The 27,856-nt window shown below is 34.5% G+C and overlaps 1 protein-coding gene across 10 annotated transcripts in view; it reads left to right on the top strand.

The window, feature by feature from the left end:
- The window catches only part of GULP1 (GULP PTB domain containing engulfment adaptor 1), a 250,258-nt gene that overhangs the window by 196,698 nt on the left and 25,704 nt on the right, over positions 1 to 27,856 (top strand). For all 10 annotated transcript variants that reach the window (XM_035007561.1, XM_035007562.1, XM_035007566.1 and 7 more), the window contains 3 exons: positions 4,497 to 4,568; positions 10,855 to 10,953; positions 15,014 to 15,151. In XM_035007561.1, coding sequence (XP_034863452.1) covers positions 4,497 to 4,568; positions 10,855 to 10,953; positions 15,014 to 15,151 — 309 coding nt within the window. The remainder of the gene's footprint in view (positions 1 to 4,496; positions 4,569 to 10,854; positions 10,954 to 15,013; positions 15,152 to 27,856) is intronic.

Raw genomic sequence — 27,856 nt, 5'->3', positions numbered from 1 at the left:
ACTCAACTCCTCCAGCTAGTTAACAACTCAGTTGGTATGGGATGGATTAATCTCTTGGCCATGGCTTGATTTTGAGTTCCAGTTTTTCTTTTATGCTTCAGGCACCAGGCAGAGTAGAAAAAGATGAAATCCTCTTTCTAATTTGCATACAAGCCTTTTCATAGCACTTATAACAAGAGCATTTATTATTTCTGAGTTTGTTTTTTTTTGTTTAAGATTTTATTTATTTAATTGACAGAGAGAGACAGGGACAGCGAGAGAGGTAACACAAGCAGGGGGAGAAGCAGGCCTCCCGCAGAGCAGGGAGCCTGATGCGGGGCTCGATCCCAGGACCCCAGGATCATAACCTGAGCCGAAGGTAGTCGCTTAACCAACTGAGCCACCCAGGTGCTCCAGTTTTTGAGTTTGTATGCTGGACTGTATGTTCCTAAATGTAAGCCATTAAGTGTTTAATAGTGTCTTAACAGGTCAGTTCCTCCCAGAATGAGATCCTAAGACAAAGATTTGGGTGCAAGTAATTTTAAGCGAGAGCTCCCAGGAGCAAAGTAAGAGTGTGGAAAAGCAGGGCAGACAAGGGGAAGAAATCAAGGACGAGTACAGCATCAAGTGAAGCCCCAACCTCAGTCTGATTCTGAGGGAAGCTCAGCATGATATCATTACATCACAGAGTTTACCCTATGTCCAAGCAGAGGAGCTGGGCCTTTGTACTTCATACTAGTCATTAGCTAAAAAATGTGGTAATGTGGGGCGGGGGGAGCAAAAAACTCCCAGGCATTTCTAGCTCAGTATTGGCAAAGTGGCTTCATTGCTCAAAGGGAATCCTCCGAAGATCTGGACTGTGAGCTCTTAACAGCAAAGTGTGCAGAAGCTAGAGGATGGTTCCTAGTGCTGATAATGTGGATCTATCAAAGGAGAGCTGAGCAGGTACCAACAGTATCCACTAAATTCTAGTGTCTTCCCCATATTGTCATTAAATAAAGAAATGGAATCCCTCAGAATTATAAAGCACTTTATAGTTTACAGAGTTGTGGTTTTTTTTTTAAATCGCATTGTAACTGATCTTCAGAAAAATTTTATAAGGAGAGAAGAGCAATATCACTATCCTGATTTTTCAAAAGTCAAATAAATCAGACATTAAGTGACTTTTCTAACATCTTCAGATTCCAAGCCTAGAATTGATTCCAGCATGCTGCATCATATTTAAGGGTTTTATAAATATCTTATATAGACATAGGGAATGCATATAAATATGATTTATTTAACCTGAGTAAGTAGCATGATGACTTCTATAATTTAAAAAGTACAGGAAATATTATAACGAATGATATACTTTTCGTTTTTAAAATGATTTCCATTTACGTTATTTAACACTACATAGAATAATTGGGTTAAGTGGCAAGCTCCATATTAGATGTCTGCACAGTTTAATTCCTACCATCATTCAAGGCTTCTCTCTGTGTTTCATTCTTCAGATGATTTAATTAAAGCCACTGTTAAAAAAAAAATATTAAAAGGTTCCTGGAGCACTGCAAGAGGTTAATTCATTTAGAATGTACTTGGAGTTCTTCCATAATTTTCCCATGTGGGCCTATTTACATATAATACTTATGACTCATGGCATTTCTGCTGAAAAATGAATATTCTTCCATAAATATTTCTAGTAACTCTTACAGTCTGTTACTGACACATCACACACTTCCTTCTAGTTCAAGAATCACTTACCAGTAAAGAGTTTACTTTTGTTTCCCTGTTTCTGCGAACTCTAGACCACTCACTAATGGAGAATCTCTCAGTGATACGATAAATTCAGGGAGCAGGAGAACAGGAGTTTACCCCATGGATTAACTCAGAACTAAATAGCTACTATTGTGTTAACTCTCCTCCTGTCACCTTGAACCCTTTATCCCTTCTGGAGGATCTAAAACAGTGCTTTTCAAACCTGGTGACACATTAAAGTCTCCTGGGGAGCTTTCAAATGCACAGATGCCCTGGCTTTGCCCCAGACCAATTAAATCAGACTTGTAGGCACTGGTCTGTGGAAAGCCCCTGTGTGATTTTTTTCACGCAGCCAAGGTTGAATACACTGATCTGAAACGGAAGCAATGTGACAGGTCCATTGGTGTCAAGAATAGATTTGACTGTGTCCCACATCTTTTTTTTTTTTAAAAGATTTTATTTATCCATCTGACACAGAGAGAGAGACAGCGAGAGCAGGAACACAAGCAGGGGGAGTGGGAGAGGGAGAAGCAGGCTTCCCGCCGAGCAGGGAGCCTGATGTGGGACTCGATCCCAGGACCCTGGGATCATGACCTGAGCCAAAGGCAGACGCTCAACGACTGAGCCACCCAGGCGCCCAACTGTGTCCCACATCTTAGAAGCAGGGTTTCAATTCCTTTTAAGCTGAGAATTTCTCCATTTATTTTGGTCTTTTTTGAAGGCCTGGTTACCAACTTGAGGTCATGCCTGGGCAAACCAAAGTGCCCGATGATACCGTCTGTAGGCCGTCATAGGGTTGTTTGGGATAGTTTGAGTACGTAAGAAAAAGGAACTGTTGTATCTTACAGAATCTGAGAACTGAAACTTTTTTTACCCTAATGCTTCTGAGCCTCACTCTCTCTCCTCCGTGAGCTCACGAGAAAGCGGACCAGCAGTTAGCACCTGTGTTTTCAGGTCACTTTTTGTACCTGCCCCCGCTATCCCCTGACTTGTTACTGTTTTCTTACTCTGTTTCTTAGACTGCCATACAAGGAATCATCTGTGATGCTTTTAGAAATATAATTCCCTTAACCCTACCTTGAAGTGCTGATTTTTTAGACCAGGGCATCTGCGTTGTTATATTTTAACCTGATCCCGGGGTAGTTCTCACACTGGTAATAGAGAGAGCCCATTCTGAAAAAACAAAACTCTGATTTCCTTAGTCGTTATTATTGTTATTTTTCCAAGAATGAAGGAAGGAATAAAATGTGATATAAGAAGATACTCTGACATTACTATTTTGCTCCTTTCCATTCTGTGAGTTAACATAAAAAAATTCTACTTATTTACTTCATATAAAGTGCATACACACACACACACACGTATTTATATAAGGAGTGATGAATTTTTAACTCATTCTGGTGTTATAATTGGTACTATGTGGACAAAGTCTGGGAAATCATATACACTTATTGCATTTAATGATTATTGGCTATTATTATATAGAAAATATTTTATAGAATAAAATATCCATACTTCAATTCTAATTAGTCTTACATGTTTCATGAGATTGGTCTTCTGTTTAGGAGGTCTTATATCTCTCCAGGGTAGAGGGTCTATTACAACATGGTAATTATTATGAAACTTTTTCTCTTTTGGGGGTGGGGTAGATAGGTCAGGTATTAGCTAAAAACCTTCAGGGATATTTTAAAATTTAGTAAAGTCGTAGATCCGTGTTTTATTTTTAAATGTAGTTTAGCTTATAGCTCTTAGATGGAGTAATTAGTTTTTAAAAAGTTTGTATTTTAAAAGGCTATGTACTTATAAGAGTGTCATAATTGGAAAACAAAGAAAATGCTTATTTGAAATTATGAACTGTATTAAATCATATTAATATCTTAAAATATACCATGACATTTAAATCACGTAACAAATAAAAAACACTTATATGCTTTGAATTTACAGATAAATTAATAATTTATATATTATTAATACATTTTAAATCTTAAATTTTTAAGTCAACTTTATTCCTTTTCTTCTAACGTAATGAAAGTAGCTTTAGTTTTCTTTCCCGTAAAAATCTTCAAATAAAATATTTAGGGGGTGCCTGAGTGGCTCAGTCGGTTAAGCGTCTGCCTTCGGCTCAGGTCATGATCCTGGGATCTTGGGATAGAGCCCCTGTCAGGCTCCCTGCTCAGTGGATAAGCCTCTTCTCCCTCTCCCTCTGCCCCTCCCACCCACTCATGCATGTGCTCTCTCTCTCTCTCTCTCTCTCTCTCTCAGATGAGTAAATAAAATCTTTAAAAATGAATAAAAATAAATAAATAACGATATTTAGGAAAAAAGATTTTTAAAAAAATCTTTGAATAATAGGAATTGTATGTGGTTAAGTAATATACTTACATTCTCATATAAAATAATATAAATTAATAAATCTTCTGCTTAATTAGGATTTGGGTTTGCATTACTACCATACCATGTGTATTCTGTTGTTGTTGTTGTTTTAAAGATTTTATTTATTTGAGAGAGAGAGGGGGAGTGATCACAAGGTGGGTGAGGGTTAGGGGCAGTCGGAGAGGGAGAAGCAGGCTCCCCACTGAGCACGAGCACGGAGCCTGACGCAGGACTCCATCCCAGGACCCTGGGATCATGACCTAAGCCAAAGGCGGACGCTTAACCAACTGAGCCACCTGGGCACCCCTATTTTTGAGTTTGTATACTGTTATGCCATGTTACAGTTCAAAATGATTTGATGATGTACGGTGTGGTGAAGGCTGTATCTGACAAATTGCCATTTTCAGTTTCTTGGCAGTACGGAAGTGGAGCAGCCTAAAGGAACAGAAGTTGTGAGAGATGCTGTCAGGAAACTCAAGGTAGGCAAAGCCCTCCAAAGCAATGTCTAGTGTATCGATCCTGTCTTAAGTCATCAGTAGATGGATGTATATTCAAAGCATGAATAGCTTTGTGGCAGGTAATAGCTTTGTCCTGTTAAAGATGAATAAATATCACCAGATCAGGGAAACGTATTTAAAAACAAATATGAATCCACAATTATTTTTCTGAATGTGGCACATTCTTCCTATTCGTCCATAATTTCTCATGCTCAACAACAACAAAAAATGGCAGTGTTCCCTATGTGTTGACATTCAGTAGCTTGCCTTTACTTTGCTTGGACAATGTGAACTCATGCCCTGACCCAGAAACTAGGAATGGCGTACCAACTAGCTCTAAAAGGAGATCACATCCACCAGTGGAAAGTGTAGAATTAGGATTGATTCCAAGCAGAATTTTGCAGTGACACCGTATGTTAAAGATGTCCTAATGCCCCAATCCCAGAGTATGTGGCTTTGTCCCTGAACGGACATGGGGAACTGGTGAGACCAAGAGAGCAGAAGAGACATTAAATCAGCAACTCCATACTCATAATCACGTTTCCTGAGAAAATTTTCTGTAAGATGCCACATATCTTAGCATGTTTTTCTAAGTCCACCCCATCCCAGAAGACATGAGATATTAAGATGTGAAAAATTCCTTCAACAAAATTCTCATCTTTATCTCATTAAGAAAATCTAATAAACCACTACTTTTTTTTTTTTTTACACAATTCATTGTTATTCTCTGTAGTTATTCTCACAGTTTTTTTCAGAAATAACCCTTCTCTAACTTTAGTTTAGAGATCATCCAGTTATTTTAGAAGAGGGTTAGGTCTTTGATTGTGCCTGGCAAAGTCCTAGACATGAAAAAATATCTTTCTGCTTTGAGAATGTCATATCAGGTGGAATCTACTGAGTATTTAAATTGAAGAAGAGTTTAAGTGGGATGGCGTGTATTCTGGGGGAAGAAAGTAAAATGGATAATATGTTTATCTACCCATTTTACATGTAAATAATTTACCAATGCTTTCAAGTAAATATGCTAAAAGTTTTCAAGATGATATCTCTCCCATTTGGGAAAAAAGTGGAGTAGGCAATCATTTCTTTCCACTGCTCATTAGGTAATAATTCACACTTGCCCTTGTTTGGTCAGTATTTTTAAGCACTAACAGAAGATTAAAAAGGCCTCACAGTTTATGAACCACATTTAAGATTCTCTTTAAATGTTCAAAATATTTCAAACTCGGCATGAGTCCAGCTTCACTACAATCAGTATTTTTTATAGAAGAATAATGGTATTTATACTTAATGTGTCTTTATGTCTAGAAGGTTCTTTATTGGGTCAACTCAGATCCCAAACCAAAAGGATTAAATTACATTATGACCAGGTAAAATGTAGAGGTATTTGAAATGAAATGCTTTTAAACAGTGGCTAGTTCTCATACATTTTGGAGAGACTCTATTTGCAGTTCCTATGTCATTTTATATTTGGAAATGTACTCTGTTAATAAAGGAGTGTGATTTACAGTAAGTATGCAGTATAGTTTAAAAATGCATGTTCACTTGATAATTGTTGTTCAAGTTTTTTCCAGAATAAATGTTTATCTAATAAGCAATCTTTATGCTGCTAATTGCAAAAATTTTGTAGGTAGGAAAGTGTTTTTAAGGGTAATGATTTATAAACAAATTAAAATAAACAGTGTTTTTTTGTCTAATTATATATATATATATATATATATATTTTTTTTTTTTTTTCCCTTGGTGCCAGAGGTCAGAGGCTAAATTCAAGCGTTCAAAATATTTGCATTTATTTTAGAAATGTAGACCCTGGCTCCTCTTTAATTCTGTTGTCATGTAGAAATGGCCAGAAGGTGGTGCTATGGCTCTACCAAAAAAAACCCCAACTCATTAACTCTTGTGTACACATCCCCCATTTTAATTTCCTGCTTACTTTTCTTAAGCATATGTATTCTGACTGCCTTTTTATCCATTATAGTTCAGTATTGATTTTACTTGCTACATAAGTTAATATTTTATTTATATTTACTCATTTTTCAAAGCTTTGCAATATTTTTTGTACTGTTTTCTGACAAGAATTTAAAATTTAGGGGCGCCTGGGTGGCTCAGTTGGTTAAGCGACTGCCTTCGGCTCAGGTCGTGATCCTGGAGTCCCGGGATCGAGTCCCGCATCAGGCTCCCTGCTCGGCGGGGAGTCTGCTTCTCTCTCTGACCTTCCCCCTCTCATGCTCTCTCTATCTCATTCTCTCTCTCAAATAAATAAATAAAATCTTTAAAAAAAAAAAAAGAATTTAAAATTTAGGGTTAATATAAGATGATGGATACTTAGAATATTTTCAGCTTTGTATTTTTTCATGTTTCTGTGTTTAATGATGCCTGATTATTTTTTGAGAAAAATTTTAAAGTTTTGATTTTGTTACATACAACTTCCCTATCATTTTGTAGAGAATTTATAGTTTATAAATTTTTCTTAAAATAATTTTTATAAGTGTTAAAATTTTTACTTTCAGATTTCGTATTTGCCATAACAACATATTTTCTGTTTCTCAATCATGTTCAACCATTTCTATTTCTTAATCATGTTTTAGCCCAAGATTTAAGAAAATACCAGATTTTCCAAAATGTAATAATTTAAAAACCCTTTCAACTTCTGTATATTTAATAGTATTGTTATTGTAATGAATTTCATTTTTAATAGTGTTTTACTTATTTTTATTTATACAACTAGTACAAATGTCAGAGGATACAATCTATTTTATAAACAGTTTGCTTGTGATGTTTACATGTGGATGAATATTGATATATAGATCCAAAACTTCTTAGTTTCCCTGGGAGATAAGCAGGGGAGCAGCATTCCTGGATCCCAGTTTTAGAGGAGAGATCCCTCACCCCAATACAGCTAAATTAAAATCATGTGAAGCTCCCTCAGCAAAGGAGGCCTTGGGAATTGCCGCTGAGTTCTGTTAATGTTGGTCTTTTTCCATTCGACCTCACTCTCTCTGTGTAGCATAACACTGTTTTTGTGTTCATAACCAGTTATTTAATTAATAAAGTGTTTAGAGCTTAATTTAATTATATGCATACATACATACATAGCTGATTCCTAGGAATATGCTTAATTAAGTTAACAATTTGTAAGAGCCACAGAGGAAGAGTAGCTCTGAATATTTGACTCACAGTAATAAATTCATTGGTTTTCTTTCCTAATAATGTATATTCCCCCAGCAGTGTACTTAGATTTCATCTTTTTAAAGTCCTCTGAGAAATAAATAGAAATCGTGTGATTGTGCTATTGAAACCCAGTAGTGCTCTCTGTAAGAAATTTTCTTTAGCTGTTCTACTCACTAGTGACATATACTTAACTATGAATTTCTAGTAATACTTCATTTTTCCCCATCTTTTTATGGTGATCAAGGCTTGTTTCTGTTTGTTTGCTGTATCCAGATACCCTCCAGGATGCTTAGGCTTTACCCCCTTTGAATAATTTTTATTGGATTATCATATACAAATTGTGATGGTCGATCACTATCTAGACGACCCGAGAAATGAATCCACTGAGGCAAAAATGGAAAGAAATTCGCAAAAAAGGCTCTTCAAGCATTAACATTCAGGTAGTAAATAGGGAGACAAAAGAATATAATGTAAGTAAGAATGACAAGCAGTCTTCAACATGTGAATTAGAAGTATTTTGAACACAGTTAAGAGGTCTATCAGACTTTGAGTTAGCAAAACACACTGAGTTGGAGGGGACATGCAAACTATAATGCAGTAACTTCGATTTCAGAAAAAACATGGACAGGAGTGAGAATATTCTGTTTAAAATACAGATTGAGCAAATATAACCTTAGGCATCATTGTTTGCAACCACTGTGCGACAGTCAAAGCCAATAGCCATTATAAGCCTTGATATACATGAGAGTAAAACTGGGAAGTTTGCTATTGTTGTTATTTTTAATGTAGAAAATGTGTTGTGCAGAAGAAAAGAGTTATTTAGTGCGTAGGTGCAAAACTAGATTCTCAGCCTGACTGCTACAAGCCCATTTTATGACCAGGGTATTGGATGCGATGACCTATAAATCTTTTTTGAGCACAATTACTTCATCTTGATAAGAAGCAGGGAAAAAGATCTCAAAGCCCCTACATCAGATATTTTGTTCCTTTTTCTTTATCTCATTATTTTGTTTTCGTTTTCCTCCCTCCTTCCTCTCCTATTTGTTTTGTTTTGTTTTCTTCCTCTATCTATAGCCCCCACTTTTTCCTTTTTTTTTTCCATTTCTTACATGACTTCTTCTTTTCTTTTTCGTGGCAGGAAAGAAGTTACTCAATGAGGTTTAGTATTAGTGGTTGTTCTGTGACAGACTTTGGGAAACTAGAAGAGGTCGCAGGAATGGTGGTGGCCAGATGTGGAAAAACAAGAGCCACTGCTCAGTGTCTTGTTTCTGGAAGAGAGCAGCATCCAGGAGGCCAGCTTAGCCTGCTGCTGCAGCCCGTGATGGGAATGGCTGTGCTCAGATGCATTCACAGAGACAGATAGAAGCCGCTGATTTATTTTGTAAGCCTTCATATGTGAAAACCCCCAAATTGTTTTAATTATGCCAATACAGGAAGGAGATTCTGAAGGGAAAATAAACAAACTGAATCTTACTTTCTTTGGGAGAGAGTTGGAATAATTTTTAAAGATCTGAAACAAAACATGTTTCTTGAAGACATACAAAAAATTATCTGGCACAAATTCGTCCAGTTCATGTGCAGAATCTAAGACTTCTGGATGCAAAATGAGAGCTGCCTGCATTCATCGAACAGGACAGATAGCAAGCTAAAAAATTATACCTCCCAAAATGAAATAAATTGTACTCCCCCACCCCAGGATACCAAGGCGGACACTTCAAGGCATTTGTGTATGCATTAATTATATTATTCTGAGGGCAGTGCAAAGCCATGAAAAGACAAAAGGGCTTTTAACCACTCTGTGCTTTAGGACTGAACTATAACATGTGTACTCACATCTGTCCTAAATTAGAGAGAAATGCACAATGCCAATAAATATGACATACGAAAGAGGACTGAAACCCCACCCTGCCTGACATATAATCTATTTTGAGTCAAGTGAGGATGATCCATATGCTGAAAAAACATTATAATAGTAGGGAAATAATATTTTGAGGCCCTAGAAGAGGAGTAAAATATCTTATTTTTTCCATAGTCCTTCCCCTCCCTCCCCCATTTCTTAAAAAGAAAGGTAGGAGGATGGTAGAAAGAAGTAAAGTAGGGACAGAGCAGCATTGACAGTAGCATTGCCAAAATCAGGACGCTTGGTCAACTTTGAACTTCAGATAAACAATGAATAATATTTTAGTGTAAGTATGTGTCCCAAATATTGCATGGGACATACTACACTAACTAGCATGTATGCATTATATGTGTGTACACATATATACGGAGTGTAGATGTGTATTCTAAAATAAAAGTTTTAAGTCTTCATTTAATATTCAAATTTAACTGGGCTCCTGTAATTTTTTCCACCACTAAATCTGGCAATGAGGGGAGAGAGGCAGAAACTCCCATTTGGAAAGTGCACGAATGTTGGGATTTTCTTTTTTATTTTATAAAAAAACCTAACAGGCATTTGCATACACTTACCAATTCAGTAAGAAGTTACAATAAATATTACTATGAAAACGGTGGAAAAATGTTTAGGTTTTTAAGATACTCGTAATTCTAGAATGAGTCTAGGTCTTAGTCTTTTAGCTGGGATAATTATTTCAGTTCTTAACTTCAATTTAAATATGGTAATCTGTCTCTTTTCATTCATTGATTTGATTGGGTAGGATGGCATTACCAAATGAAGTAAGTATCTAGAAATGACAAAGATGGTATATCTAACACTGGGGAACTGTAAGTTCTCTAAAGGTATTAAAAACAAAAGATCCACCCGCAAAGTTTGCATTTTCTTGATAGTTAGTATGACTATAATTGTTGAAATATAATGGAAGAAGTATTAAAATTTTTTAAAAGGTTATTGAATATCTGAATTTAATGCTAGTAATGGTAGATTGCTCTGATTACTAAATATTTTGAAGCTATTCAGGGTTTATAAAATACTTTGTAATGGATAATAATTTATTTAATGGAAGTCCAGCACTGAATACAAACTCCAAATATATATTATATATATGTATACACACACACATCTAATTATATATGTGTGTGTGTGTTCGTTTTCCATGGAAACAGAATTATAGTTTTCTGAATAACTTTTCATTTGTAGTTCGCAAGACATATCAAGAAATCCGAAGGCCAGAAAATTCCTAAAGTTGAGCTGCAAATATCAATATATGGAGTAAAAATTCTAGAACCGAAAACAAAGGTAAGTCTTCTTTTTGAATGTCAGAAGCACTCTAATCTTTCATTCATTGAGGTTATGTTCCTATTTCAATAAATAAGATTGGTTACCAACTGGAACTGGTTAGTTCTCAGTTAATGACGATTCAAAATTCTGTAGAATTTTTAGGAGGAAAAACAACTTTTGGGAGTGCTTCCAGAGAGGTCTGTGTTTGGGATAGAAGTGTATTTAATAGTGTTTGGTCTCGTTTTCAGGAATTTTTCTTTGTGTGCTGTGAAAGAGATTTGTGAAGTGTGGTTCCCTGAGAGGAGACAAAAGCTGTGTGTTGTTTATTAAAATGTTCGGGACTGCCTCTTATTGCCTGGAGACATAATCAGTGCGTATTAGTTCACCTAGGCTGCCATGATAAAATACCACAGACATGGTGGCTCAAAGAACAGAAATTTATTTTCTCACAGTCCTGGAGGCTGGAAATCTGAGACTACGCTGACAGTGGTCTTGGTGTCCTCTGAGGCCTCTCTCCTTGGCTTGCCGATGGCAGCCCTTTTGCTGCCTCTTCACATGGTTGTCTGTGCACACACACCCCTGGTGTCTCTGTGTGTGTCCTATCTCCTTTCCTTATTAGAACACCAGTCAGATTGGATAAGGGACCATCCTAATGGGCTCACTTTAATGTCATCAGCACTTTCAAACCTTATCTTCAAATACAGTCCCATTCTGAGGTGTGGGAGGGGTGGTAAGGCTTCAGCATTATGCATTCTGGGGCAGCATAATTCAGCCCATAATGCATTGTGAACTTCAAGTTCTTGTATTTAAGAGCCCTTTCCCCTACAAATCCAATGAAAAAATTTTAAATATAACCCATTCTGGATTCACATTCATTAATATGGATTTGTTATGGACTTCACTGTTTTTACCCAAAATTCTCTAAGCCCCAATGGGACCGTACTTGGAGGTAATTATGGTTACATGTGGTCTTAATGAGGCCTTCCTCTACCAAAACTGGTGTTCTGATAAAGAAAGAAAGACATCAGGGATGTGCAAGCACAGAGGAGAGGCCATGTGAGGACACAGTGAGAAGGCAGCCGTTGGCAACCACGCTGAAATACGACTAAATGCAGAGGATAGAGAGAACTTCTTTAGTGTTTAGAATTGACCAACACTAATATGTGCTGGGTGTATGTGTATATGTGTGTGTGTGTATAAAAAAGAGGCAGAGAGCTGGATCATGGGACTGCAAATACAGCTCAGTGTTATCAGTTGGTGATTCTGAAGTCCCCCATAATAAGTCTTCCATAATAGTAGGCTGCCCGTTGACAGCTGTCAACCATATCACTCTGTTCTCTAAACTTTGACTACCAGATGTAACTTCCTCCCCGATCCTAAACCCCGTGTACAAAACCTCAGTGAGGTGGGATTCAACTCAAGATGATTAACCAGTTGAGTTTTGAGCATTACATCTTTGTCTTACCCAAATCAGTAACACAAAAGCTTTTCCTCCCTGTCCCAAGGTCTCAGTTTCCTAGACTTAATAGCTAATTTTCAAGAGACCCAATTGAATTTTTCCCTAAAAACATAAGTTTTCCAAGCTTTCAATAGGAAAAAAAAAAATCTCTTTTCATCCCTACCAAATCGAAAAGCAGTCTTAGAGTTTTAAAATCTTTGAAATGTCTTATTAATTCAATTATATTACATTCGAATAAAGAGCAACTGACTCTTTACCCATATATTACATATGAACATAGAGTATCTGAACTCTTCATGCATATATAGAATGTACCATTTTTTGAATCCACTAACAAAAATAACCTAAAAAAGGTTTTACCAGCTCTGCTGAGCATCAGGACCCCAAGGAGATTCCCGGGAATGCTGATTGCTGGAGTCCCCTCAGGACTTTCAGATTCAGAATCTGCCGAACAAGACTTAGCATCTATATCATAAAAAACAAAACCAAAAACACCACCCCATGTGACTCTGATACAGCCTGTTCACAGATACGCATTTAGGAACCACTATTTGGGGAGATCTAAGTGAATCAGAACAAAATCTGTCATTCATTTTATTTTGGTTTGTTTATTTAGTCATAATGAAAAAAATACTGTGTTCCTAAAATAAATTTATTTATAGTAAAATGTACGTGTATGAGGCAGGATTTAAAAATGTATCATTAATCTAACATGGACTTCATAGAAAATAGACTATTTTTCTATGCCATTTGGATGGACGAAAACAGAAGTGAAAAGCAATCTCAATTGGCTCCAATATCTTTCGTTCTGTGTCTTTTTCCCTTTCTTCTTTTCTCACTTGTCCTTCAAAATAAGATTATGCAGTGGTGGAAAGAGGTGGTATAAATGAATTGGGGATTTACTTATTCTTTGTTCCAACTCCAATAAAATATGGTCAGTGTTAAAGTATAATTATTTTTCACTGTGCTTGTGTTCCCAAGTCTATCCTGTCTCATCAAAAATTAGGGCTACATTTAAAATTCAGAAGGATTTATCACAACAACAAAACATTCACAAAAAATAATAGTTATGAGTTTTAGCTTCCTAGTCTTCTTTTGTAGGAAGATGCCTCTGCTAATCTAAACAAAAATTAAAATGATTCCCAACTGTCATTACCAAAGACTTTCTGTAATCATACTGGTTGATGAGTGAACGAGGGCCTGTGTACATTTTACCACCAGCCTATGTAAGTGGTATGTTTTCATGTTACTTGTAGTTTCTCCTACAAATGGAAAAAAATGAATCATTTTTCTATATTATGTAGTAATGACATTTCCTCTGTATATAATTAAAATGATTATGCAGTTAATAAACTGGTGTATACCTGCTGTCAGTATTTGGGAGCTTCATTGTGGCTGAATGGTATTGTTTGATTGACTGTATTAACTTTAACACACACAAAAAAAATGTCAGCAAGGGAAAGACTGGTCAATCAAAGTATAGGAGAAGGATAGTCTCAGACAAATGTGGCCATTGTCCATCTTAGCACTAACCACAAGAAAAGGAAAATGTTCTCATCAGATGCCTCAGTAAGTTGAGCCCCTCTTTTTGACTTGACATTGTTCCTTCCTGCTGTTGAAATGGGTGGATCAAGCTATCTAGTAATGACAAAAATGTTACAGTCATATAGTATACCTCCTCATTCTAATTTCCATGTTTGCCTTTGATGACTTACGTTTGGTTTGTATGCAGGGAAAGAATACAGTACTATAAACAAATTCTCTTAACATTTATCTGTATATCTTATATATTAATTTTCAGTCTGATGAGCAGTAATGTGAAATCTGAGTGATAGATCAAATCTCATCAAACTGACACATCGAACCCTGAACTTGGAAAGGTGTAGTAACAGATGCTGTAGTTATAGAATATATACATAGTGTGTGTGTGTGTGTGTGTATCATATGTATATACAATATATATGTACATATATGAAAAATATAAAATTATAACTGTGTGTGTGTATATATATATATATATAGTTACAGTATTTATCTTTCTGATTAGTAGGGTTGATTAAGTAATTTAGATGCTTGACATGTAGACCTTCAAAATGAAGACATGTAAAATACAATTTAATATGAAAACTAAGGTTGAAATGGTAGTATGTTTCATAGGAAATCATGTGAAGATGAATTTATGTTTCAAACTGTAATGCTAGTGAGGAGAAGTAAGATAAAATGAAAACGGTCTGGTAAAAAAGGGTTCTGCTAATTCTGTAACCTTGTGGAAATATCAATTCTCGGGGCCTCGATGTTCTTCTAAGTAAAATTTCAGGGTTTAAAGTAGTTGTCTCTTAAGATCCCTTGCAATTCAGAAAGTCCACACACCTCTGATCCTCTCGTATTTTGCTTGTGTTTCTCTAAGTCCTATTGAGATGACTACTATAGTTTAATCTGAGTCGGGAGATCCATCTCCATTACGTATTTGTTTAAGTTTGGGTGTATGTAATTATAAACCGAAGTTTGACAGGTGATTGTTTCACTTTTAAAGTCATAAGTTGTATGTTATTAACACAAGCTGGTATTTCAGAAAATGGACAAAAATCTCTTCAACTCTATTTCCATTTGTGTTCACAGGAAGTCCAACACAATTGCCAGCTTCATAGAATATCATTTTGTGCAGATGACAAAACTGACAAGAGGATATTCACTTTCATATGCAAAGATTCTGAGTCAAATAAACATTTGTGCTATGTATTTGACAGCGAAAAGTGTGTAAGTATGCCAGATGTTTTAGGGTGGTTTGTTCTGTTTTACAAGCCAGGAATTGTCTTGTTTCCGGCATTAGTAAAGTATTTGGAAAGGAATAAGGTCTGCAAATCCCTAACTACACTAATAGATTCATCCTGTCATGAGAATGTGCTTCAGGATTTCTTCCCTAACTGAATTCTCATGTTCATGGGCATAAAGCTTGCATGCAAATTTCTCTCCTTAGAATGTCATGCCTGCTTATGTTATGCATTTATTTCTTTTATAATCATATATTTGTAATTTTAATCTCAAATATGACTTAGTAATCACATAATACAAAGAGTAATGGTGAGCAGAGTATTTCTTTTTTTCTAGAATGCGATGGATATGATAAAAATAAATATTTTAAACTCCAGGAAATAAAATCTGTATGGCTCCTTTAAAAAATCTCCAGTACTTTGAAAAGCTGGTTCTTGATTTTCATTATTCAGAAAACTTAATATAATGAAAGGTAATAGAATTGTATGTGCATGAGTGTTGCCTGCATGCATGTGTGTTAGCTTGCAAATGTAATCTAAAGTTCTCAGCAAGTAAGATCAATTAGGGAATTCTAAAGTTATGTCCTGTAATAGTTCTTTTAATCATCTGGAATCTTCAGAAAACCCTACATCTTGATTATAAGCATAAGCTAATGTTAATCATAACCTAGTCTGACGTCCTATTATAAAACATAAGGTATGAATTCCAAGCACACATTGCAGCCATTAATGGCTTTAATGAAGGAAGAGCATCTAACCTCAACAACATTATTGGCTTAGATGGGAAAAAGAACTTAATTCATTTTTTTCCCTTATTTTTCTGCTGTTAAAAATAGCAAAAGATTAATATTATTATCACTCTTACATAATTTATTCCTCTCCTTCCAGTATGTGAGCTTCTTTTTTTTTTTAAATAAAGATTTATTTATTTATTTTTTGAGAGAGAGAGTGCATGAGCAGGGGAGGGGCAGAGAGAGAAGCAGACTTCGCACTGAGTCAAAGCCTAGTACAGGGTTGATCTCACAACCCTGAGATCATGAACTGAGCCAAAACCAAGAGTTGGGCACTTAACTGACTGAGCCACCCAGGCGCCCCAGTATGTGAGCCTCTTGAAAGCAAATTACCTTTTTGATTTGTCCATGTAACTCCTACATTAGGTGAACAATAGATGCTCAATGAATTTTTCCTTATAGAAAAAAGGACCATATAGAAAAATTTACAAAGAGCAAGTTATTATATGTATCTTTTAAGCTATAATGCTCTAAAAATACAAACTAATGTGCTAAGCTCTTGATATCATAGTACTTTTTTGAGGATTTGATGAACATTATGGAACATCTCATCAGAAAAATATGCTCACCCATATGACAATATATGTACAATAAGGTATTTATTTATTTATTTATTAAAGATTTTATTTATTTGAGAGAGAGTGAGCGAGCGAGAGAGCAGGAGCGGGGGAGGGGCAGAAGGAGAGGGAGAAGCAGATTCCCCACTGAGCAGGAAGCCTGGATGCAGGGCTCAATCCTGGGACCCTGGGATCATGCCTTGAGCCGAAGGCAGATGCTTAACTGAATGAGCCACCTAGGTGCCCCTATAAGACATTTTATATAAAGTTCTAGTTGTTTTTGAAATTTATCCTATTAGTGAATGCATTATATTTAATATTCCAAGTGTTTCTTAACCATGATCATTTGCAGATGTTTTTCTCTATGTGATTGAGAATATGAAAGTTGATATTTGTTGAATATCTTTTATGTGTAAGATATAATAACCTTTTACCACTTATACCAGGCAATAAACTCAGTTGTCCTTCTTTCTTGCTTTACACATAGAAATAAATGGCCTTGGGGTCCTTTGAAATACTCAGAATTCATTATAAATATTAGCCTTGTTATATTTTTGTGTCACGTGTTTTTATTTGATCTCCATCCAAATTTATTGGATTATTTAAAACATAAGCTTGTCAGAGTCCCTGCATAGTTATATTATTTCAAAAGTATAAACTCTGTTTTACCCTAATCGTTAATTGTTAGTAGTTGATTTCAAGAATTTAAATTCCTTGACCCATTATTCTCTTTGGATATAGCATATTAGCTGTTTTTTTCTTGAGTGTTGAAAATAATTTCTTGAAGCCTAAAGCAGTGGTTCACAACTATTAGTGTATATAATGTTCATAAAGAGGGCTCTTTGGTTTTTACTTCAAAAAATAAGTTCATACTGATTGGGGCTTGATCTCAGGAAATCTGTATTTAACAAGTTCACCAAGTGATTCTGCTGCAGGTATATGGAAGTCTGGCCTTTGAAAAGAGGTCCAAGTTACTTCTTCAGCTATAAGCATGCATGACTTTCATGAGCTCAAAGAGGCTATGTTTCCTCAAAATTTTATTATATCATTTCACCTCAAAGTTTTATTTGTTCTAATTATAATAAGGACTATATTTATAAAATTGATTTGATATGTATATAGAACTTTTGACATGCCATCCTAATCTTGAATTCTCATTTTAAGTAGCTTATCATGGAGGATTAAAACAGGAAAATAAATAATGGCCCAATTGGCAAAACTCTTTCCTCTTTATAAAACCAAGGCCAGGAAAGTTGAGTAAGTTTATCAGTTTACAAAGCTAGATAGTAACAGAATCAGGATTAAAAATTTAAGACCTTAGATTACCATTGTAGCATTGGTTCCATCATGCTATATTACTTTTGTAACTGTGACCTGTTCCAGAGCCCATCCACTCTTATTGGGGCCTTTGTCTTATCTACTCATTGTATCTTTTTCAGTGCTTCTGTGAAATTGTTGAAAGCTTGAAAGATTGATAAAACCAATCATAGTATGTCACAAGACTGGAAATTCACTACTTTATAAACAGTTTCATGTTGTATTAATGAGTCTCCCTCCCTCCATGGTGACAATGAGGAGCTAGAGTACCCAGCCCTGCCAAGCAGTAATGAAGAGAGGCCAAATGTGGAAGCTGAACCTCTACCCCACCAGGGAGTAATGAGGTAGTGCTCTCCATTCCCATTCCCCTACTGGAGTGGTGTCATAGTAAGCCACTAAAACACACAGTGTAAATAATTTCTAGAGTCTTTAATATCTAAAATATCCAAGATTTGATTGAAAATCACTCATCATATAAAGAAACAGGAACAGGTTAAACTAAATGAAAAAAGATGACCAGTAGATTCCAACACTGAGATGACAGAGATACTAGAATTACCAAAGATTTTTAAACAGCCATCATAAAAAGAATGGTAAAATAAACAATTACAAGCACTCTTAAATAGCCATCATAAAAAGAATGGTAAAATAAACAATTACTAGCATTCTTGAGACAAATTGAAAAGTACAAAATTTTATCAAAGAAATAGAAAATCTAAACAAAGAAATAGAAGATATAAGAAAAAGCCACTAGGAATATTAGAACTGAAAAATTACAATAACCAACTGAAAACTCAGTATCTGGGCTCAGTGGCAGAATGGAGAGGACAGAGGAAAGAATTAGTGACCTGGAAAAAGGAGAGATTACAAAATTTAATTTAATTTAGCCAATTGAAACAGCACAGAGATATTAGGCATATGCATGCACACACATGTATACAGACACACAACACATACACACTGCAGGCACACACACACAATAATATAAAAAGAGAACAGGACTTCAGGGATCTCTGAGTCTATAACAAAATAGGTAACATTTATGTGTCATCAGAGTCCTGGAAAGATAGAAAAAAGAAGAAAAAGAAAACAGCCTTGAAGAAACACTTGAAGAAATGATAGTTGCAAACTTCCCAATTTTGACAAAAGGCATAAACCCATAGATTCAAGAAATCGAGTGAACTCCAAACAGGATAAACCCAAACAGTTCCACACCAAGATACATCATAGTTAAACTTCTGAAAACGAAAGACAAAGAAAAATCTTGAAGACATAGGACATAAGTCCTAGAGCAGAAAATCAATTTGAAAGACAGTGTATTTCTCATTAGAAACCATGAAGGCAAGAGGAAGTAGCACAATATATTTTGAGTGTTTGTGGCCAGGATGAGGGGAGAACTGTCCAGAATCCTATAGCCAGAAAAAACATATACTTCAGTAATTAAGGAGAAATTGAAAAATTATCAGACGTGGGAAAACTAAGGTAATTTGATTCTACCAGACCTACCCTAAATGAATGGCTAAAGGAAGTTCTCTAAATAGAAAAGAAACAATAAAAGAAGGAACCTTGGAACGTGAGGAAGGAAAAAAGAACAGGATAAGCAAACATATGGGTAAATCTTTACTCTCTAAATTGTTATTTAAAATAGAAAATACCAACAGCGTTTTTCACAGAACTAGAATTTTTCAATGGTCTTAAAATGTGTATAGAACCATAAAAGACCCTGAATAGCCAAAGCAACCTTGAAAAAGAAAAGCAAAACTGGAGCCATCACAATTCTGACTTAAAGTTATATTACAAAGCTGTAGTGATCATAACAGTATGGAACTGGCACAAAAATAGACACATAGGTTAGTGGAACAGAATAGAAAACCTAGAAACAAGCTGACAATTATATGGTCAATTAATCTTTGACAAAGCCGGAAAGAATATCCAATGGGAAAAAGACAAACTCTTCAAATGGAACAGGAACACTGGACAGCAGCATGCAAAAGAATGAAATTGAATCATTTTCTTATACCACAATATAAATTCAAAATGGATGAAAGACCTAAATGTGAGAGAGGAAACCATCAAAATTCTAGAGGAGAACACAGGTGGTAACCTCTTTGACTTTAGCTATACCAACTTCTTTCTAGATATGTCTCCTGAGACAAGGGAAACAAAAGCAAAAATAAACTATTGGGACTTCATCAAAACAAAAAAGCTCTTCACAGCAAAGGAAACAACAAAACTAAAAGGCAACCTACAGAATGGGAGAAAATGTTTGCAAATGACATATCTGATCCAAAATATATAAAGAACTTATAAAACTCAACATCCAAAAAATGAATAATCCAATTAAAACATGGGCAGAAAACATGAATAGACATTTTTCCAAAGAAGACATCCAGATGGCAAATAGACACATGAAGAAATGCTCAGCATCTTTTCACCAGGGATGAATGAGGGAGATACAAATCAAAACTACAATGAGATATCACCTCACACTTATCAGAATGGCTAAAATCAACAACACAAGAAACAACAGGTGTTGGCAAGGTTGTAGAGAAAGGGGAACCTTCCTGCACTGTTGGTGGGAATGCAACCTGATGCAGCCACTGTGGAAAATAGTATGGAGGTTCCTCAAAAAATTAAAAATAGAACTATCCTATGATCCAACAACTACACAATTATTTACCCAAAGAATACAAAAATGCTAATTCAAAGGGGTACTTGCACCCTGATGTTTATAGCAGCATTATTTACAATAGCCAAATTATGGAAACAGCCCAAGTGTCCATTGACTGATGAATGGATAAAGAAGTGTGTGTGTGAATATTACTCAGCCATAAAAAAGAATGAAATCTTGCCATTTGCAGTGACATGGATGGAGCTACAGAATATTATGCTAAGTGAAACAAGTCAGAGAAAAAGAGACAAATACCATATGAATTCACTCATATGTGGAATTTAAGAAACAAAATAAATGAACAAAGGGGAAAAAGAGAGAGAGGCAAACCAGAAACAGACTCTTAACTATAGAGAACTAACTGATAGTTACCAGAAGGCAGGGGGAGTATTTGTTAAAAAAAAAAAAAAAAAAAAAAAAAAACTTTCTGATGTGATTCTAAATGTATATATAGGAAATATGTAAGGCAATTATTAACAGGACAGTTGAAGGGATGTAAACTTTTCTGTCTCTCACTTGAACTAGAAAAAGGACAACACTATTAGACTGTGATAAGTTATATAAATATATACATCCTAGAGCAGTCATTTAAAAAGCTATACAGTGAGATACACTTAGAGTGCTACAGGTAAATCAAAATTTTATTATAAAAATATTTCAAAAATTCACATCAATACAGTGAAAAGAAAATAGAGAAAGAAAACAGGTGACAGAAAAGAAAAATTTAAATGGCAAGCTATCAAAAATCACATTAAATGTAAATGGTCTAAATAAAAGAGGTGGTCAGAGTGGATTAAAAAACCTAATCCAGACATATATTTTCTACAAGAAACTTCTTGCAAATGTAGTGTTATGGATGATACAGGAAGATTGAAAAAAAAAGAATAGAAAAATATATATCATGCAAACATTACTTAAATGAAGGAAAAGTATAGTAATACAGGTAGACTTCAAAATAAAATTATGAGGGACAGAGAAGGGCATTATATAAAGAAAAAAAGAGTCATAACACCAAGAAAGCCATCTAAACATGTATATCCAAACAATAAAGCTATAAAGTAAGTGAAGTAAAAACTGATAGAACTGAAAGGAAACACAAGATAGACAATACACAATTATAGTTGAACACTTCACCACCACCACTCTTACCAAAATTGATTGAGAAACTAAACAGGAAATGATCAAGAATATGGAATTACTCAATTACTCAATTACATCGTCAGCCAATGGGATCTGATTAATAGCTATAGGGATATCCACTCAACAGCAGCAGAATGCATATATATGGTCTTTCAGTGCCAAAGGAACATGTACAAAATAAACCATATCCTGGGCTATAAAATAAATCTCAAACATTTTTAGAATTGAAACAAGAAAAAAATCAATTTAAAAATTAATAACAAATTCTTCAAAAATTAGAGCTGAAATTTACAAGTATTCCATGTGTCAGAGAGAGGATTTCTCAAAGGCAACTATTAAAATATAGTGAACTGTATGTAAATGAAATAGAATGTTATCAACATTTGAGTGATGCAGCTAAAACAGTGCTGAGAGAAAAATTTAAGACAATTAACACATTAAAGAAAAGGAGTCTCAAATCAATGATCTAAGCTCCTACCTCAAGTACCTAGAAAACAAAACATCAAAATAAACTAAGAAAATAAAAATGACAAAGGAGAAATTAACAACATTGAAAACAAAAACAATAGAGAAAACTAATGAAACGGCTGGTTTTTTGAAAGATCATAAGATATCAAAATTTTAGTGAAATTGACAAGGTAAAAAAAAGACACAAGTTGCCAATGTCAGGAATGAAACAGGAGATTTCACTGCAGACCCTCCAGATAGCAAAAGAATAAGAGGCTACTATAGATAACTATACATTAAAAAAAAAAATTGACAATATAGATGAATTAAATCAATTTCTTGAGAGAAATACTACCATGAATCACCCAATATTAAATATATAATTTGAATATCCCTGTAACTAAAAAGGAAGTTGAATTTATAATTTAAAGCTTATTAAAAGAGAACTCTTGATGTCTAGATGGTTTCACTGGAAGAATCTATAAAATGCTTAAGTAAGAATTAACATTATTCTACACAACCTATTCCAAAAAACAGAAGAGATGAGAGCACCCCTCAATTCATTTTATGAAACTAGTGTTTCCCTAATACCAAACCAGACAGACAGTGAAAAACAAAAGTACAGACCAAGCTATATCCCCCAGGAATATAGATGTAAAAATTTCTAACAAATTATTAGCAAATATAATTCTGCAACATATAAAGGAATTATACACCAAGACCAAGTGGAATTTGCTCCAGGGATACATATCTTGTTCAACATTCAAAAATCCAACCATGTAATCAACGTATTAACTGGCTATAGAAGAAAAAACATATGATCATATCAGTCAGTGCTTAAAAAATATTTGAAAAAAAATCAACACCCATTCAGGGCTAGAAACTCTCAGAAAAATGGGAATATAAAGAAACTTTTTCAATTTGATAAAGAACATTTAAAACTACAGGTAAAATTTTACTTAATGGGGAAAAAGCTGAATGCTTTCCTTCTAAGATTGAGAACTAGGCAAGGATTTCTACTCTAACCACTCTTACTAAACACAGTCCTGGAAGTTCTAAAGGCAATAAGGTAATAAGAAAATCAAAAGCATGCAGATTGTAAAGGAAGAAATATTACTTATTTGCAGATATCATGATTGCCTATGCAGAAAATTCAAAGGATTCTTAAAAAAAATACTTGGATCTAATAAATGAGTTCAGCAAGGTGACAGAATACATAATAAACCTACAGAAATCAATTGTATTGCTGTATGCTAGCAATGAACACATAGATACAAAAATTTACAATTACTTAAAACAAAATACATAGGTGTAAATGTAACCTAAGATGTAAAACTTGTATAGGACTTGTATGCTGAAAATTACAAATTGCTGATGAAAGAAATAAAAATAGATGCAGATAAATGGAGAGATATGCCATTTTCACGGATTGGAAGACTCAATCTAGTAAATATGTCAGTTCTCTCCAAATTAATGTACAGGTTTAATACAATTCCTGTCAAAATCATAGCAAGATTTTTTTGTAGATACAGGCAAGAGGATTCTAAAATTTATATAAAAAGACAAAGGAACGAGAATTGTTAAAACAATTTTGAAAAAAAAAAGTAGAAGAAAAAAGTTTACCCTATTTCAAGACCTCTTACATACTTAACGGTAATTGAGACTATAGTTTTGGTGAAGGGATAAATAGATTAATGGAACAGAATGGAGAATGCAGAAATCAACTCACAAACATACCCCACTGATTTTTGACAAAGGTACAAATGCAATGCAACACATGCAAAATGCAAAAGATGCCCTTTTCAATAAATGGTGCTTACGAAATTAGATCTCTGTGGACAAATAAAATGCACATTGACTTAAATCTCACACATTATACAAAAATTCATTGAAAATGCATCATGGACTTAAATGTAAAATGCACAACTAAAACATTTAGAGAAAGAGACAGAATATTCAGGGTGTGGGGATAGGCAGAGTTCTTAGACTTGACACACAAAACAGGATCCGTAAATGGAAAACATGGCAAATTGAGCTTTATCAAAAATAAACATTTTTTTCTGTGAAAGTCCTTATGCAGGAGATAAGAAGACTACCCAGCACTGAGAGAAAATATTTGCAAACATACCAAAGAACTTTGAAAACTCAACAGCATAAAATATCAAATTGGAAAGTGGGCAAAAGATACAAAGGATCATTTCATGGAAGAGGATAGTCAGATGGCAAATAGCACATGAAAAGATGTTAACATTGGTATCCATTAGGGAAATGCAAATTAAAATGAGGTATCACTGTACAACTCTCAGAAAAACTACAATAAAAAAAGGTGGCAATAGAGGTGCCTGGGTGGCTCAGTTGGTTAAGCGTCTGCCTTAGGCTCAGGTCATGATCTCAGGGTCTTGGGATCAAGCCCCGCATTGGGCACCCTGCTCGGCAGGGAGTCTGCTTCTCCCTCTGCTCTTCCCCTGCCCTTGTGCTCTCTCTGTTTCAACTAAATAAATAAAAATCTTTAAAATAAATAAATAAAAAATAAATTTTAAAAAGTGGCAATACCAGATGCTGGCAAGGATATGGAAAAGTGGTTCACTTGTACAAAGCTATTGGGATATAAAATGGTACAAACACTGGGGTAAACCATTTGGCAGTTTCATAAAACACTAAACATGCAATTATCATATGACTCATTTGGGCATTTATCCCAGAGAAATAAAAACTTGTGTTCATACAAAAACCTACATAGAATGTTTATAGCAGCTTATTCGTGATAACCCCAAACTACAAATATCTCAGATAATGGATGAATGGTTAAACAGATTCTGGTATATCCAAAACATGGAATACTACTCAGAAAGAAAAAAGAGTGAACTATTAATACATGAAACAACCTTGGTAACTCTCCAGATAATTATGGAATGAAAAAAGTCAATCCCAAAAGCTTACATACTGTATGACTCCGTTTTTATAATCTTGAAATGACAAGATTAAAAGAAAAGGAGAACAGATTAGTGTTTTTCAAGAGTTAAGGACGTGGTAAGGGGAGACGAAGAGTATGTGGCTATAAAACAGCAAGATGAGGCAGTTTTGTGGTAATGGAATTATTCTGTATCTTGATTATATTAATATCAGTATTAGTTGGTGTGGTTTGTACAATAGTTTTTGTAATATATTACCATTGGAGGAAGTGGATGAAGGGTACCCATGATCTCTCTGTATTATTTCTTATAATTGCATATCAGTCTAAAAAATACCTGGAAAATAAAACTATGGCTATATTTTGTTTTCGTCTTATTTTAAGTAAATCTAGGCCAGAGAGATTTAGTGCCTTTCTCAGAGTCAGAAAGCTAGGTAGCAATAGAATCAGAAGTCCAGTGTGAGACCCTAGATTCCCATTCCACATTCTTCCATCTTCCATGTTATATTACTCCCATGACTGACCTCTCCAGAGTTCCTCTGCTCTTACTTCATTCTCTTTATTCCTTGTATTTTATATATTCAGTACTTCCGTGAATTTCTAAGAGCTTGTTTGAAATTTAGATGAAACCCTACACTAGTATGCTATAAAATTAGAACTCACTTTATTAGTATCATGTGTTATTAAGATTTAATATTTATACAACTATTGTAGTCATCTCATTAAGTTTAAAAAATAAAATTAGAATATAGATACTCATTATGATGTGACTGATCTCGTTTATTTAATATAAGGTGAATATACAATCACTATCAACTCCTTAGCCATCATTTTTTCAATTTTTTTTTCCAAATGTTAATATAATATACTTTATTCACTGGATGTTACACTTGATATATATTTTTTTAAGATTTATTTATTTGAGAGAGAGTGTGTGAGCACAAGTGGGGAAGGGCAGAGGGAGAGAGATTCTCAAGCGGACTCTGTGCAGAGCACGGAGCCTGATGCAGGGCTTGATCTCATGACCCTGAGATCATGACCCAAGCCAAAATAAAGGGTCTGCTGCTTAACTGACTGCACCACCCAGGAGCCTCTACACTTGATAAAATTTAAATAGTAGCCCCAATAAGTGATGAAAGCTTCACCCCACCAACGTATTTTCCTTTATTTATGTGCAGTGAGATATAGATAAGGCAAAGTTTAAAACCTCTCTCTTACTTGTTAACTAATTGTAAAAAAGGGTTCATGTGTCAAAAGAATCATAAATTATTATTACTAGAAGGAATCATTACACCCAGTCTTTTCACAAGCTTTATTTGTAAGTTCTTTATTATATATTCTTGTTGTATTTCATGTTTGCTTTGTAGTAATTTTTTGAAATAAATTTTTTTGAATTTAACAAATATTCTTGCTCTTTATATTTCATTAAATGATTGGATGGGGGGAATTCATCTCAGTCATTCATGGAACTGAGCTGATGTAATTATTCAACAGGGAAATTCAAGTTAAAAACACATTGAGATAGCATCACTCATTCAGTTAGGGTGATCAGTTAAAAAGACTGTCAATATATGATATTGGTGAGAATGAAGAGCAACTAGAACTCTCTTACTGCTGGTGGGAATGTAAAAGGGGACAATTATTTTGCAAAACAGTTTGGCAGTTTCTTGTAATGTTAAAATAGAGCTATTCTCTGATTTAGCATTTCCATTGAAGATATTTATCCAGATTTTTGAAAACAGATGTCCACAAAAAGATTTTAGAAGAATGTAACAGTTTTATTTATAACCAAGAATTGAAAACAATGCAAGTGTTCCTTAATAGGCAAATAGATAAATCAATCTGGTATATTCATTAGATGGGACACTAATCAGCAATAAAGCAAATGAGACATACAACATCTGAGAAACTCCAAAAGAAGCCAGACAGAAAAGAATATATATATACTATATGGTTCATTTTTATGGATACAAGGACAGACAAAACTGATTTATGGTGATGGAATTCTAGCATTGGTTAACCATAAGATATGTGATTTGACTGTAAGTAGGCATGGGAGAACTTTCTAGGATGATAGAAATATCCTATATCTTTAATGACAATGGTGCTTATATAGGTATATACATTTATCAAAGCACATCTGATTGTGCAAATATAATCTGTATGTTTTATTGTTTATAAAAATGTGTGAGGGCTTGTAGAGTCAGATATTTTGGATTTGAATCCAGTTTCTCCACTCACAAATGGATATCTCACAGAGTTGAAGCTGCATTTGTATTGTGGGATTATTCTCATAGATTAATTATGAGAATCAAGTGAGGTAATGTATGCAAAATATTTTCTGGGGAGTTAAATGCTGTTTTAATAAAAAGATGTCTTAATCATGAAAGATATGTCTTATCATAAAGAATATGATTTTTAAAAGTTATTACTGTAAACAATTATAATGAAGTCAAACGTTATTAATGATAAATCAAACCTGCTACCATTGAAACAATTCTCTGTAATGTACACCTTGAGTATTTTAGGGTAACATACTGTCTTAGGAGGAGGACACACTGAACCCATAAAAAAGAAGGTAGAAAAAACAACCATAATTTACAAATATGTCTTTATTATTGTAAAACAAATACTAACACATTACCTTAAGTTTTGAAGTTAGAGATTTAAAAAATGATAGTCCCACAATCTATTATAACCACATTTACTATGTTTTAATATTATATGTGATCACAACAACCAATGCAACTAATTTTTTTATATGTGTACTTTTTCATTAGTTGGAATCATTGAGTACACATAGTTTGGTATCTGGCATTTTCATTTCTGTAATATTCCTTAATGTAGCTTCTTTTTT

The sequence above is a fragment of the Mirounga leonina genome, unplaced genomic scaffold (genome assembly GCF_011800145.1).
Source record: "Mirounga leonina isolate KUSES-001 unplaced genomic scaffold, KU_Mleo_1.0 Mir_151, whole genome shotgun sequence".
Taxonomy (NCBI): Eukaryota; Metazoa; Chordata; class Mammalia; order Carnivora; family Phocidae; genus Mirounga; species Mirounga leonina.
The sequence above is the reverse complement of the archived record's forward strand: the minus strand, read 5'-3'. Positions and strand labels throughout refer to the sequence as shown.